This window comes from Oncorhynchus masou, chromosome 33, assembly GCF_036934945.1.
Source record: "Oncorhynchus masou masou isolate Uvic2021 chromosome 33, UVic_Omas_1.1, whole genome shotgun sequence".
Lineage (NCBI taxonomy): Eukaryota > Metazoa > Chordata > Actinopteri > Salmoniformes > Salmonidae > Oncorhynchus > Oncorhynchus masou.
Window position 1 is genome coordinate 39,731,874 of NC_088244.1, and position 16,454 is coordinate 39,748,327.

The 16,454-nt window shown below is 41.9% G+C and overlaps 1 protein-coding gene across 2 annotated transcripts in view; it reads right to left on the reverse strand.

Moving 5' to 3' along the window:
• Positions 1–2,719: 2,719 nt before the first annotated feature.
• Positions 2,720–16,454, reverse strand: part of scn8aa (sodium channel, voltage gated, type VIII, alpha subunit a) — a 91,249-nt gene continuing 77,514 nt past the window's right edge. For both annotated transcript variants that reach the window (XM_064957668.1, XM_064957669.1), the window contains exons 22-26: positions 11,383–11,667; positions 10,817–11,008; positions 10,393–10,497; positions 9,448–9,718; positions 2,720–9,083 (exon numbers count right to left, since the gene is read on the reverse strand). In XM_064957668.1, the coding sequence (XP_064813740.1) occupies positions 7,933–9,083; positions 9,448–9,718; positions 10,393–10,497; positions 10,817–11,008; positions 11,383–11,667 (2,004 nt within the window). In that variant the 3' untranslated portion in view covers positions 2,720–7,932. The remainder of the gene's footprint in view (positions 9,084–9,447; positions 9,719–10,392; positions 10,498–10,816; positions 11,009–11,382; positions 11,668–16,454) is intronic.

Sequence of the window (16,454 nt, forward strand, 5' to 3'; positions counted from 1 at the left end):
CATCCCCGGCAGAGCGAGGGAGAGGCAAAGGAAGAGAAGAGACAGTCAATAGAAAAAAGGACTGGGTCCGACGCGCATAATTGTCTCGATGAATGGATAAGATAGAGAAAAACATTTAATGTAGAAAAAAACTGTGAGACCAAACGAGAGAGAGGAGGAGGAGCGGGGGAAGAAGAAGAGAGAGAAACGCTGGGAGAGAGCTGAGCAGAGCAGGGGAGACCATGTGACTAGAAGAGAGAACCAGGCAGGGTTGAACATTTTGTGACAGTGAAAAAAAGGGAGAGGGAGGGAGGGGACAAGAAGACGGAGCGATGAGAAGGAGAGAAAGAGGAAGGGATGGGACAGGGAGAAGGAGAGGAAGGAAATGTGAATGTGTACAGTGCAATATACACATAAAGAGAGTCAGTACCATGCACTGTCTGTGTGGACGTCAGCAATACAACTCTACCACATCAGATACATACAACTCCATCTCCTCCTAAATGTATTTCCCCTCTCCCTGCTCTTATTACAGGCGATGACAGAAATTCACACATATGCTGCATCCCAAATGGGAGCCATTTGGTCAATATTTCTGCACTATAAAGGGAATAGGGTGTCATCTGGGACACCTGATCAAAAGTAGTGCACTATAAAGGGAATAGGGTGCCATTTGGGACGCATAAATGGTCTTAAGGTTAGGGGGGGGGTGATAGTGATACTGGACCATTGGGCTATCTACTCTCTGGTTCTTTACAATGAACCACAAAGAGGAGCAGCCGTGTTGCTATACAGATGGACTCACCAACATAATGGTCTTTGGTCTGTCTTATGGCTGTGGGGTGGATGTCGTTAACATGGGGCTTTAAACAAATTCAATACAGCCCTTACATTTCAAAGGATGGCTTTCAACGGCCAGGAAGGACTGTTAGCTGCTATGCCATACCACACTTGACTCTATTTCCTGGAGTGTGTTGTGATGCATTTAATGACATCCACAGTACTGTAGGAACCAAACAAAACAAACTAATACACAGAATGGTGAAAGAGTGCAAGGCAAGGGATTCTAAGTGCTAGGCTAGTAACAACACATGGTAAATGATGACTAAGAGTCAGTAAAAAAAGAACCATAAAAGACTTCTATATTCAAATTTGCATCAAAAGTGTTGCCTACTGTAACTAAAATTAGTGAAGAATCACAATATTGTATAAGTCTATACTGTAGTTAAAGTGCCTTTGGAAAGTATTCAGACCCCTTGACTTTTTCCAAATGTTATTCTAAAATGGATGAAATAATAAATAAAAAATGTACAGAAGTATTCATACACTTTGCTGTGAGACTCGACATTGAGCTCAGGTACTTCCTGTTTCCATTGATCATCCTGTCAGAGAAAAAGCAAAGCCATGAGGTCGAAGGAATTGTCCGTAGAGCTCAGAGACAGGATTGTGTCGAGGCACAGATCTGGAGAAGGGTACCAACAAATTTCTGCAGCATTGAGGGTCCCCAAAAACACAGTGCCCTCCATCATTCTTAAATGGAAGAACTTTGGAACCACTATGACTCTTCCCAGAGCTGGCAGCCTGGCCAAACTGAGCAATTGGGGGAGAAGGGCCTTGGTCAGGCAGGTGACAAAGAACCCAATGGTCACTCTGACAGAGCTCTCAAATTCCTCTGTAGAGATGGGAGAACCTTGCAGTAGGACAACCATCTCTACAGCACTCTACCAATCAGGCCTTTATGGTAGAGTGGCCAGACGGAAGCAACTCCTCAGTAAAAGGCACATGACAGCCCACTTGGAGTTTGCCAAAAGGCACCTAAAGACTATCAGACCATGAAAAACAAGATTCTCTGGTCTGATGAAACCAAAAATTGAACTATTTTGCCTGAATACCAAACGTCACATCTGGAGGAATCCTGGCACCATCCCTACGGTGAAGCATGGTGGTGTCAGCATCATGCTGTGGGGATGTTTTTCAGAGGCAGGGAGACTAGTCAGGATCAAGTCAAAGATGAATGGAGCAAACTAGAGAGAGATCATTGATGAAAACCTGCTCCAGAGTGCTCAGCACCTCAGACTGGGTGAAAGGTTCCAACAGGACAACGACCCTAAGCACACAGCCAAGACAACGTAGGAGAGGCTTCTGGACAAGTCTCTGAATGTCTTGGAGTGGCCCAGCCAGAGCCCAGACTTGAACCCAATCAAACATCTCCTGAGAGACCTGAAAATAGCTGTGCAGCAATGCTCTCCATCCAACCTGACAGAGTTTGAGAGGATCTGCAGAGAAGAATGGGAGAAACTCCCCAAATACAGCTGTGCCAAGTGTGTAGCGTCATACCCATGAAGACTTGAAGCTGTAGTCACTGCCATAGTTGCTTCAACAAAGTACTGAGTAAAGGGTCTGAATACTTATGTAAATGTTATATTTCAGTTTTGTTTTCTTAATATATAAATTAGCAGAAATTTCTAAAACCCTGTTTTTGCTGTCTCATTATGGGGTATTTTGTGTATATTGATGAGGGAAAAAAACGATTTAATCAATTTTGGTATAAGGCTGTAAAGTATCAAAATGTGGAAAAGGTCAAGGGGTCTGAATACTTTCCGAAGGCACTGCATGTGGAAATATTTTGAAATTTCAACCAATTGCTTTAATAAATCACAATATTGTAGAAGTCTTCTGTACTGTAGAATACTGATATTCTGAATCTTGATCTATAGTTAAAAATAACCCACAGACAATACAGTTTGTAACTGGAAGGCTGCTTTATTGGTAATAAAAAGGTTCGTGCTCAAATGAAGACAATCTTTCATAAGTTCTTACTAAGAGTCCAAGTGGTTGTGCATCACTACCATCATACTGTATATATCCTGTTTTATATCACGGTGTTCAAATGATAAACAACAGTTTGAAAGCACTTTTTAATTATTTTTCAGCAAAAAAAGAAAAAAGCCTGTAATAAATCCATGCCAAAAAAAAAGAAAGAAAAAAAGAAAACAGAGTCCCGTAATTTAATTAATTCAATATTGATACAAAAATAAATTTCAGATGGAAAGAACAGAAATATAGAAGGCAAGCTGCTTTTTCACAAGCGATAGAAGTGGGTGACACACATAAGCACAAGAAACATAACATTTTGAGTTTGAGCTGTTTTGTTAGGTAACATCACATTGTTGAAGCCTATCTAGAAGAGAAGTGGGGTGTTAGTTTGTTTTCTCGCCTGTAATAGTTGTTAGGATGATCTGATCCTCGGCAGTATAATTTCTGACTCCTTGCGCCGTATGGTACGGACAGACGCTGTCGTGCTGTAGCCTCGAGTCCCCGATATATGTTGTGCTCCATACGTTTCAACTCAATGACCACCCCACCCTCACCTGTTCCCTCTTTACACAGTTTTGAACATTTAAGTGTGGTATTATCATCTTCCCAAAAATCACAGAAAAAAGCAGAAAAAGGCACATGCCAATGAGTGGAGTTAAACACTAGATTATAAACAAACCATTCAAAGTAAAAGTGAGAGATGATTGAAGCACAAATGATCAGACATTGAAGTGTTGAACTGTAACAGTACTGATGTTGTGTGGCTGTATTTATGTGTGGGAAGTTACTCCTATTAGGCTTTGTGGCTGTAGGTGTGGATAGATCCATTTACATTGACATGTAACGATAGATTGGCCTGCTAGACCTTATGTGTAGATAGATAGATACTAGAGCGTTGGACGTATCCATAGATAGATCTACTACGCCTCGGTTGGGATAGACATACTCCATCTTCACTGGAAGAGGCAGTCACATCCAACCTACTTCATCTTGTTGGGACAAATTACTGATTAGTTAGGCTGGTCAGTGAATAGTTGTGAATTTATTTAGATGCGTGTGTGTGTGTGTGTGTGTGTGTGTGTGTGTGTGTGTCTATTCTGTGTTTGTGTTTGTTAAGTGAAGGTGAAAAAGTATGAAACGTTTGCAGGAGAATGTGAGAAATGTGCTGGTAGCATAAACCTCTAATCATATCAGGCTACAATCCATGGCAGCAGCTCCAGTGACATTGTATGAGCTATTCCCCAACACATACAGTAGGGTGCTGGAAACCAACCAGTTTTAGACAGCCACTGAACATGTTGCACATAAATCAAATGTGACAAACAAACAGTGTTCTTTTGTAATATGTATATACATATAGACATATATATGTATACATGTATATATATTTTTGTATTATATAATATCTATATTTCATTCAATTTCCGTCAACAAAGTGAAAAGTGTCTCAAAAAATCCAAAAGGTAACAAATGTGACAAAGGGCATAGCTGGAAGCCATTCTATACTGTTATTGTTTCATTTTACATTATTAGTGGTAACTTTTTAAAACTCCGTATTTACAAAAAACACAACAAAGCATGCCGATAAAATAAAAGAATATAGTACATTATTTATAGTTTCTCTCAAAAAGTTCCTTCCTTTTCAGTGATTGTGCCACCATAGCCTGCACTGTACATATATTTCTTGTTTTTGTTCATTTTTTTTCTCTCCAAGTAAGTTCAATGATCAATGCATCACTCATCTAAAACATCACATCCAAAATGAACACGGGTTAAAATTGGATGGCATTGTTTGCTCTTATGGTTGTATCGTCAGTGAACGATCAATCGGGAATGTATTTGGTTTTAAGTGTGCAGCAGCCAAACAGACGGACGTTATCTGGAGACATGTCTTCATATTGTAAACAGTCCTCTAGATAGTATTATAATAGACAGGACATGGGGATATCAGGTACGGGTACAGGCAGTGTTCAATCAACACACCACAATGGCTTTAGTGGTGTGTCTGTAGATACCAGGTCGTTGTTCGACCAGGCATCCGTTTGTTTGTTTGTTTGTATAGAGGACCGACCATCACGCCTGTGTAAAAAAAAAACAGCCGACACCTTAAAGAGGAAGTGTTAATATTATGTCTCATCTTGTCTAACCTGCCTGTCACTCACAGAGATCTGACTCGTATCGTTGGTCCGGCCTACGCTGGCCTGGCCTGGCCTAGCGCTCGCGCTCTCATCTTGTTTCATCTGAGTCGTAGTAGCTTCAAACTGCCTTTGAAAACGCCTCACGTGTTCTTAAAGGCACGATTCTACTGTGAACCATGAATCAACTTACCATGAGTTGATACGAGTTGATCATACAAGGCCTATCTGATAGAAGTCTCACAGACTATCTGTGAGAAACTACGGTTGGACGGTTCACGCCACTTTGAGCTTACCCCCAGGCAGATTTTTCATTTATCAAACATACAGCAGGTGACCAATAAAATAATAGCCTGCTAGCATATGACATGGTGATGCAAGCCTGGGTCCAACATCCATACACTACAAACAGTGTTGAAGCGGTCCCACAAAGCGCAATGATACACTGACAAACATGGGACTTTCAGCACTCACTCCTAAGACAAAATCACTATTCTCCCTGCTGCTCTGGCTCGCCATCTTGACTTTCTCTGATCATTTTCATTCATGGCAGTCAGTCTAGAAACTGTGGAGGGTCCGGGAGAGGATCTGTCGAGTCTCTCCATTGGTCCATTGTTATACCATCCTCCACCTCCCTAATTAAGCCTATCAAATCAGATCCGTTTTTATTCTCTTACAAACCTTCCATGGCCGACCGTCTTTTAGTCCTACAGCACATCATGCCAGGAGTGACTGAGCATGTCTTGCTGCATCTGCTCTATGTATCCTCTATCTGTCCTCTATGTTACTTCTACAGTATGCATCTTGTGCTGCTTTATAGGAAGGCTACGCCACATACATTCTCACTGCTCGAAATTTCGAGCTTTCTTCTGAGAATGATTGCACTGCAAGAAGGACATCCGATTCAGAGAAGGTACATCTATTTACTTCAGAGCTGGCAACTCAAAGTGGAAAAGGCCATCGATGTACCACTGGGTCACAGTGAACAATATTCTAATAGGGAACTAAACTGAGTGACAAGAGGACAGAAGTGGACGAAACAGATAGGAAAAGAAGAACGAATCTATGGAAGCATCGCTATATCTTTAGTACATTTCAAACAGCTGTTTCAAAATCGGTTACATCTCACCCTACAGATGACAGTCTCTCTTCTCTGTCCACAGATAGACAAAGCATTGGAGGAGTTAAACATGTCAACTGACACTTGAGCTCGCTACACACAAATCTGTAAAGGATATGGCTATACAGGATATGGCATCAAACATTGCCTGTTCGTACTGCCACAGCAACAACAACAAGACGGAGTTGGTTGGAGACCACAGGTAAGGGGAGTAGCCGTAGTAAACACAGCTAAGACTGGTAACCATAGTAACACAGGCAAGGGTGGTAACTGTTGGATGTCAAAAGGTAAATCAAGGTATGTTGCTAAGCCCCAGATTTGGTTTCCTTAGAATGGTCTGAAAAGTTTTTTTTCTAAATCTGTGCATCCTCATTCTGAAGATATACTCTTGGTACAACTCAGCAGCAACTTTCCCTATCCCTCTCAGAACAAACAGAGCAGCAAAAAAAACTTCTAGTTTCTATTTTTCATAAATGTGTCTGAATAAAGCTTTGCCTCTGAGTGCCTCACTACATCCCCTGTTAATATCCCAACGGGCTTCATAAAAAGATTGGTCTGGCAGTTGAAAAGCAACATTATAGTAAAGGGTAGGTCATACCACTTTATTCCTTCAATATTGTATATATATATATATATATATATATATATATATATAAATCATTTTCCAGTTATATTTCTCATATACATTTTTCCAGTGGACGGCCTCAAACGTATGGTCAAGCCATTGTAGTGGTCAGAGAATTCGTGTCTTGTGGACTATGATTACGTCATGCATGATTCCTGATCAAAACATGCCTTCATGCAAGTCATTTCTATGCATTGAACGAGCACAATAATTATTAGTTATCTGAGACTCGGTCGGTCAGAGCGAGTCCCCGCCCTTCTTCAGCCCAAGTCAAAATGCTGACTAATGTCCCCTACCCAGTGTGACAGTGTGAAAGCCCATGTAGAAAATGTATTTTCCATTATGTCGGTATAACAAAGAGAGAGAAGATGAAAAGAGGCAAGTGTGACATGGGGCTAAACGTTATTTGTTCTTTCTTTTTTTTGCTGCTCAAATAATGTAAAGACGCAAGTATAATCAGCACAAACAAACGAAAAGTAAAAACCCTTTGTCTACTGTTCTGGGGGTTTTCCCTTCTTTCTCTAATCTTTCATTCTTCGTATTTAAAACTTGCTTAGATGTTGATTATTGTATATGTTTCCTTGATAAGAAGGACGGTACAGGAACTGGATGTTCCAGAGGCCCAGTCAGACTGCGTAGTAGAACAGTTCTAGAGGGTTCTGTAGTGTTCCGTTCCGTTCCACTCCTGGGGTGCTCCCATAGTGGTGGACCTTTCGCTTGCAGGGGCTCGTCCACACAGGGTGGTGGCAGTCAGAGACTATTTGCTCCAAAAAATCTCCCTCCATTTTGTTTGCAAGGGTTTCTGTCCCTTTTTTCCCCGACAATACCCAACATATATGTAATATGTAGTATGTCAATGGCGGGCACACTTTTATTATTATTGAGTTATTATTGATAATTATTTATATTATCATGGTTCTTCCTCACATTATTTCCAAGATATAAAGAAGAAATTCATCATTAGGCAGTAAAATCCATTTTGTGATAATGATGGTGTCCTAACTAAATCCTTATCGTGGGCAACATGTACATCGCCATCGGTGGTTTTCTTCAACCGACCCTAAGTATCCAACGACGAATCTCGATCCTTCATTTTGTATTGTATTTAAGTCCGTAAACATTTTTTTTTTATATAGTTTTCGTACATTTTTTTTTTAACTTGCAAATGATCTTTTTATACAGTTGTCTGTTTGTTGGGCTCAGAGTCTGTTCTCGTTGTGTGTCTTAATTTGCTAATGACAGTCACTGAACCCTAACTAACACTTCGATTCCCGCTCATCTTTTTGGTTTCTGTCCTTCTCTTTCCTCTCTCCCTCGTTCTCCTCCTGTTTCTCCTTGTCAGGTTTGGTCACGCTGTCGTACGAGGGAAGAGAGGCGGTGGAGGGTGTGCTCTCTTTCTTCTCCTCGTTGTTGGTCCCACCATTCTCCAGCTTGGTCTTGGGCCTGCGCTTGCAGATGAAGCCCCGTTTAAGCAGGTGAGCGCGGTAGGCTTTCTGGATGCACCGTGCGGATACGTCCTCCTGGCGCCGGCGCAGTGTAGAAGTAATGGGCTCGTATGAGACCTTGGAGGGGTTAGCCGCCACGAAGCGCTCCTCCATCTGCGTGCGTAGCATGTCCAGCTCCCCACTGTCGCCCAGCACACGCTTGGTGAAGGCAAACAGGATGTCCAGGCAGTGGATGCGGTCGCCGCTGACCATGGGCATGTCCATGGCGATCAGCTCGATGGTGTTGGGTTTTGGAACGCGGAAAGGGTGCTCCAGGGTGTCGGCAAAGTCACCCAGTTTTTGGAAGGTGATGAATTGGGAAGCGGAGGGGTCGAATTTCTCCCAGATTTCATAGAAGGTCTCGAAGTCGTCTTCACTGAGCGGGTCGGCGCTCTCTTCTGTCGCTACACTGAAATTCTCTAAGATGATGGCGATGTACATATTGACTACGACAAGGAAGGAAATAATGATATACATGACAAAGAAAAATATGCCGACTGAGGGGTTGCCGCAGTTGCCTGTAGACGGAGCACCTGGGTTCTCCATGGTTGGGTCACAGTCAGGAGGGTAGTTGAGGATTGGGAGCAAGAGACCATCCCAGCCTGCAGAAGTAGTGATCATGAATAAGCAGATCATGCTGTTCCCGAAGGTCTCAAAGTTATACATATCGTCTATCCCGGCCCCATGTTTGACGTAGCCAAAGTTGGACATTCCGAAGATGCTGAAGATGAACATGACCAGGAAGAGCAGGAGGCCAATGTTGAACAGGGCTGGAAGTGACATCATCAAGGCGAAGAGTAAAGTCCGTATGCCCTTGGCTCCTTTGATCAGACGCAGGATGCGGCCAATTCGAGCCAATCGGATAACCCTGAAAAGGGTTGGCGAAACGAAGTACTTCTCAATGATGTCAGCCAGGAACATGCCTGTGGAGGGAGAAGGTAGAGACAAGACAGAGCACACAGTCAGCAGAAATGACTCTTACCCAGTGTCTACCTTCAAAATGTCTCTTCCCTTCTACGATTTTTGGAATTATAGTTACGTTTCCATCCAATTGGCTCCAGAATTTCATGAGAATATTCTGCAATCCGCATAATATGCCATTTCCCCACCAGCGGATTGTTTCCACAAAAAGGATTTGTTGCGGATAAAAATCAGTGTGTTTTGATGTAGTGCTAACAGAATGTACTTTTTCGCTGCGTCCTGGCCAGTAAGTAGTGCACTACATAAGGAAGTGAGTGCCATTCAAGACAGAGCCTCACACTTCTTACACATCCTCACTCTACTTACCCGCGATGGACAGGATGACCACGACCGTGTCGAACACATTCCAGCCATTGGTGAAGTAGTAGTGGCGCAGGGCGAAGAGTTTCAGGACGAACTCGATGGTGAAAGCCACGATGAAAATGAAGTTCACCCAATAGAGGATGTTCTCCGTCTCGTCCGACTGGTCGTCTGTCTCCACCATCATGGTGACCATGTTGAGGCAGATCAACATCATAATGGAGATGTCGAAGACTTGCTGGGTCACAAAGTCAAACACCAACCCTTGGATATAGTTCTGTAGAGACAAGGAGACAACAGCAAGACACACACACACACACACACACACAGACAGAATCGTACGCATGCAGAGAAAACACACACACACACACAGACAACAACAACAACAACAACAACAACAACGACACACACACACACATTTTGTTAATCGCAGGGAAACACTGTCACAATCGATTGAAATCAATATTTCAGTGTTAGCATCAAATCAGAGTTTATTTGTCACATGCACAGGATACAGCAGGTGTAAAAAGTACAGTGAAATGCTTCCTTGCAAGCTCTTCCTCAACAATGCAGTTATGCATACTAAGTCATATAAAATATACTACATACAAGAATAAAAAAGGACACATGAGAATAGTTCAAATAATGCAACAAAAAGAAACCCCCACTAAAAACAGCCAAAAACTGCAAAGTTGAGTAGGCGCTAGCAACAAGGCCACAGTCTCTGTCATCTTTCCATATCACTATTCAGTGTTCCGTCAACAATGCAATACTGACAATACTTATTTCATTCTTTTGTGGCAGTGTTGTACACCACAAAGACCTAGCCTTGTCCCATACTGTGTGTTGAGCTGGCTAAACAAATATGGAGTGATATTACTGCCAACAAACCGTTGGTACTAATATCACTCCATGAAGCCCGGCTAATAAAGGCAGAGAGCAACAGCCAACCTGTGGTCTGGGAATGGGTTTCTGGGGCTTCTTTGAACCCAGTTTCTTCATGGCATTGTAGTACTTCTTCTGTTCCTCTGTCATGAAGATGTCCTGACCTCCAAAGTATAGGGGCACACAAACATTTGGTTACAACCCAAACCTAACCCAAACCAATAATACAGCACTAAGCCATTAGCCAAACGTTGATAACAATACCATTAGCCGCGTTACACATTCAGAGCCGTATGCAAACAGTGTAAATAACTACATTAAACTGTGATACTTTCATATGACCAGGTATAATGCTTTATAACATGTTATAAGCATGTTTGAGCCATTATACATTTTTTTTTACAACAGAGCAGTATATAATATGCTATAGGGTTTTAGCAAAAAGAGGAGGAGGAAGAGGAGGAAGAGGAAGAGAGAAAATAGGTCTTATCTTTTTTTTCTGTTGGTTGAAGTTGTCAATGATGACACCAATGAAGAGGTTGAGGGTGAAGAAGGATCCGAAGATGATGAAGATGACGAAGTAGATGTACATGTAGAGGTTGTCTTCATAGATGGGCTGGTCCTCCACTCTTCTGGAGTCTATGGCTGCGTACATGATGTCCATCCAGCCTTTGAATGTTGCCTTTGGAGGCAAAGAGATCCGATTAACTTAGAATATTCAAAACACACAAAAAAAGTTATGTCTCGTTTTCATATGAAGGAAAATAAAAAATGTCAAACTCAAACCCAAATTTGACGTGTGTCCTGGAGAAGAGCTTGTACATGGTAAGAAATGAGGGCATGTGGAAAACAGTATAAAGAACCAATAAATAGACAAACGCATAAAGGAGAGGAATAGAGGGAGAGAGAAGAGCCTCAGAGCGCTGTGAAAGAGGATGGAAGGAAGAGAGAAGAGTAGACACAACATGACAAAATAGGTTAAAAACAGTGAATAGACGTGTGTGTGTGTGGGGGGGGGGTGTAAGAGAGAGAGAGGGGATGAAGTGACAATCTCACCACTTGAAGCAGAGCCAGGTATCCAGCACCAACATTGTCAAAGTTGATCTTGACATTCTTCCACCTGACCTCAGTGAAGTTCTGATTCATAAGGGCCAGGCACTGTGTCTTGTTGTTGACCTCGGTGGCAAGAAAGTTATCCTCTGAGGTCTGGTTGAAACAGTAGTAGTACTTGCCCGCAAACAAGTTGACTCCCATGATACTGAAAATCAGCCAAAAGATGAGGCAAACCAGCAACACATTCATAATGGAGGGGATGGCTCCCACCAGGGCGTTGACTACCACCTAGACCCGACCCGACGGAGGAGACAGGAGGATAGAACAGTGTGAGAGACAAAACATACTCCATGATACCTATCAACCCCCATCAGAGCAGCAGCATACTGTCATGGCATCTTGTAGCAGAAAGTGGTAGCGGAATTGAATTTGACATGTTTTATTATTGGAGTCACATAACAAATTGTGTTTCAACATTATTATAATATTTGTATCAAGTATAGTATAGTTTACAGTACGGTTAAGAATATAGTTAGAGTACAATTTAGAGTATGTTTGTGTATATTGTAGTATAGTAGAGTATCGTATAATGTAATACAGCTGTATAGTATAGTGTAGTACAGTATCATATAGTATATTACAGTATAATATAGTATAGTTTAGTAAAATCATATATAATATAGTATAACAGTAAAAGAGCAGTATCAGCTCTGTTCTAATTAGAACAAATAGTCTAGGATCTGTTCGAGCACACCACTAGTGTTGCCTAAGGGGTCTGCGCACAAACGCCACACCTTCCTTTAGAGTGAGCATATAACTGTCAAACAAATTGAACTACAAGTGTTTTGCCACACCAGTATGCGGCCTCATCTCTTCCCAAACATTCCCCACCCTTCCTCCCTCTGTCCCTTTTCATAAAACAGACTCTACACACCCTCCACCCAGACTAACATTATCATTTCAATGCAATGGAAAGCATTCTGATCCATAGGGTGCATCCTAAATAGCACCATATTCCCTATACTGTATAGCGCATTACTATATTACAAAAGTAGTGCACTTTCTGGTTAAAAGTAGTTCACTATATAGGGAATAGGGTGTAATTTGAGGCACAACACATAGACTACGTCCCACTTCCACAACACCCCCCAGACCGGCCTTCCATACACTGATGTGCACTAAGCTCAGCATTCTACACTATCTCGAATCTAAAAGGGTCATTTGGCTGTCCCCAAAGAAGAACTCTTTGAAGAACCCTTGTAGGTTTGAGGTAGAACCCTTTTGGTTCCAAGTAGAACCCTTCGGGAACCCTTTTTTCTAAGAGGGTAGTGCATAGTGGGGTTTACCACTAGCTCACTAACAGTGTTAGGCAGGCCGACCAGACCAGCAGCTCTCAGGCACACAGCTGGGCTAAGCATGCATATCATCTGTTTTTAGCAGACAGACTTGTTTTGTGGAGCCATATTCCCTCCTTGCATACATTCAGGCAGACAGAGAGCAGAACGAGAGCTTCCCGATCAGCATTCTCTCAGCAACGTGCAGGACATTGCAACAATTATTTAAAGCTACAGATTTTTTGGGGGAGCTGTTCAACAGTCATGTCAATGATGGATATTTATTGATTTACCCATTGGTTCTTGGAGAAATATTACTTACAAATGCTTTTAGTGCTTAGCGGAAGTGGATGTCTTTATTTTAACCAAAAATATAGGTTAACTCTTCTCTTAGAGGTTAACATGTAAATTATGACATCATAGGTACTCTCTTTCTACATGTTATTGGAAGTGTTAACTACAGGCTTTTGACTGTTCCTCTTGAATGATTATGGCATATGGAGATACTGGCTGCTAACTGGCTGCTATGGCACTGGGGTTGGATAAACACCATATGGCCAGAATGGACGCTTCAGGTAGTTGGGTGCCAACTTCTTTCTGTGTGAGTATCCCAAAAAATATTATAAAAATAGCTTACTGAAATAGCTGAATTAGCTGAAGGCTTGTTCTTAGACCTCTAATAATACATTCGTAAGAATCTATTGTGAAAAATGAAATAGCTGTGAAGGAAAAGCTACCTTTTGAGAGGAACAATCACGATGCGTAAAGAGTTATCAGTATGCCGCATCATCTCACTAACATCACACCTCCCACCTTTCCCATAAGAGAACACATATCACTGCACATGCTGAGAGAATGAACTACTTGCTCCTACTGAGGTAGTATAATTGAACTTGTTTTCAAAGATTCAAGGTAATATTAGCCATGCCTTATATAATCAAATTGGCCATGCCTTATATCATATATAATATATATATACCTGTATATATCATATATTATAAATCTATTCTCAAAGCAGAGGGAAAATGGCTTTCAAAAGTGCATAAAGTGCATCGGCAATTAGAGTACATGCGTGTTGTTACATGGATGGCATTGTTGTGCAATCTCAAGAACCGTTCAAATCGATAAATAAACAGAGAGAGAAATGTTTTGGATAGAGAGATAAAGAGATAACCGCCCCAAAAATGTTGCTAGTCTTTATATGTTACATATCTATCAGACAAGTGGATTTGACACTTGTGTACCTTCTTGACACAAATCAAGACCAGTCAGGAATAGATGGTGCAGAGTTAGAATTCAGTCCCTCTGTTCTAAGAACTCAGACATCCGTTTTACGGTTCTCAGAACTCAATTCTAAAGGTCCCATGGTTCTAAGGTCTCCACGTGATTGGTCTGTAACTCATGATGTTTCCTGCTAATGTGTCTGCTGCACATTTTTTACATGATGCAGCTGGAAGGTATTTTTATTTATTTGTTTACATTTAAAGTTAATCATCTAAAAATAGTTTTTCGGACTAAAGACTAGAGAGCTCATTAGAAAATATATAGTTAGACAGGTGTAAGGGTGACTTGGCGACTGTGTCATGCTTGTACAGTATATTGCATTGCTCCAAAAGAAAAGAAATGAGGCTACAAAGCAGCATAATTAAAGATATAGCATTTAACAAGTGACCATAGGCAGTCAGGTAGGTAGGAACAGCCCATTGCATCATTGCATGTTAAGCAGTGCAATATATTCAAATGTAAAGCTGTGTTATGCTGCTCGCTCCGAGCTGTTGACTTGCATTGGCCTCCTCCAATCACAACCTTCCATTGCAACAGCCAGGAAATTCAAGTCAGCAAGAGTTCTCAACATTCTAACTCTCCAGAATCTCTTTTCATTATTATGGTTGTCGGTGTCATCTCTCCATTCTCGTACTTCCCTATCAATTTATTTACTACTTTGACTTGTCCATTTGAATTTCAAGTTTTCAAAACAAAATAGCAACTCAATTGATGAACATAGACATGGTCTTGAATAGGCGAGTACGTCATTTTTTTATTTTGTTTATCACTGCCTCAGGTATTGGCCTACTGGGTCACCCTCACCTCCTACCACACACACCCAATGAATGAGATCATTCATAGGGGCAATGCAATGTTTGACTACAACATTCCTTAAAAATGTACCATGGTTTTTCACCCAAAAATGACATTGGAATATTGACCAGTCTAGCCGCCATAGAAATACAACCCTTCTAATTCAATGCTAGTCTCATACCTGAGCAAACTAAACAAACATGACTACCATGTACATTTTTGTGAGGTGGACTCATACGTATAGTAGCCTACATCCATAAAGCCTATCCAGGGCCTAAATGTTTTGTGATGTCATCAGCTCGTATTTGCAATGTCATCCTCATATTTAGCCACTGGATATTTAATATGAATGGGCACTTCAGTGTGAACAGAAATGTCAGTCAAATTGATGATTAGCTAGCTAACCTCTCCTGTACCGTAGTAACAGTAGTGCATAGCACACGTCTAAGCCACTACACCTGGTCTGTCATTTTTGGGACATTATGAAGAGGAATGGGGGAAATGCTCTGTGACTGTCTAGGGGTTAAGAAAGACGAGTGCTGTCCTAATGCGGTCCTTGTAGTTTAATATAATATCGGCCCTGCCTGCCTGCCACCCAACCCAACCCACTCCTCTTATATGAGAAAATATAACATATAAGAGAAAGCTCCAGTGTGCTAAACAATGTTGCCTCCCAGTTTTACTTCCGGTGGGAGTGGAAGGCAACAGGAAGCAGGAAGCTCTATAAGACCTGCAGTATAGTTGCTATGTAATGTATTGTGTCATGACATGGGGATAGTAATGCCTTAGGTGAGATGGCAGCCCATCAGCATATTTCCTAACCTTCTGCCTTAGGATCAAGAAGAAGACAAAAAAGCTAAGATATTGAATCCGGTCTGCATTTACATTAAATCGGCTCTCGGGCCACATCTGGGTTTCAAGCCCCTGGTCTACATTGAACTAGCTGACATGACTTAACTGACCTCTGCGATTCAGCCATTTAACATCACACAAAGTGATAATCACAATGACACAGGCAGAAGCTTAGAAAATATTATCTTCTCAGACCCACAACAATGTGAGTGTGGAGTGTATGTGTGGTTCTTTCTCAGTCCCTGATGATGCAGATAGATCCTGGACAAGCAGGAAACAGAGAGGAGCAGACAGACTGAGACCTGCTGCAGGCCCAGCAGATCTACTTGGCAAAGATGGAGTGAGCAGTGGAAGGTTAGGAGGAGAGGTAGGGGCAGAGGTAAGGGGGTGCTGCACAGTGCTGCACTTACATACGAGGCTTCAGAAGAGGGTGAGGGTGGAGAGGGTGGTAAAGCTCAAACTAGACGACAACGCAACCAATCCAAGATAGGGAGATAGAAAGGGACTACATGTGATAGAGAGAAAGAGGGACTACGGGTGACAACAACCAGTTGTAACCTGTCTTTACCACCAGGTACCTGGTTCCTACTGGTTGTTCTCTGTGCCAGATAGATGTGTCAGATGATAGGGTGAGTATAGTGGTTGGGGTGAGAGTCGGGGTGGGTTAGGGGAACTGGGGACAGGTGGTGGTAGGGGGCGGGGGGGGCTTCTCGATTAAAAGCAGAGATTGATAATCAGGCCAAATGAACAGCCAATTGTTGATTCAAATGTTCCATGAAATGTAGTTTGGCTTTGTTGACAGTTAGTGTT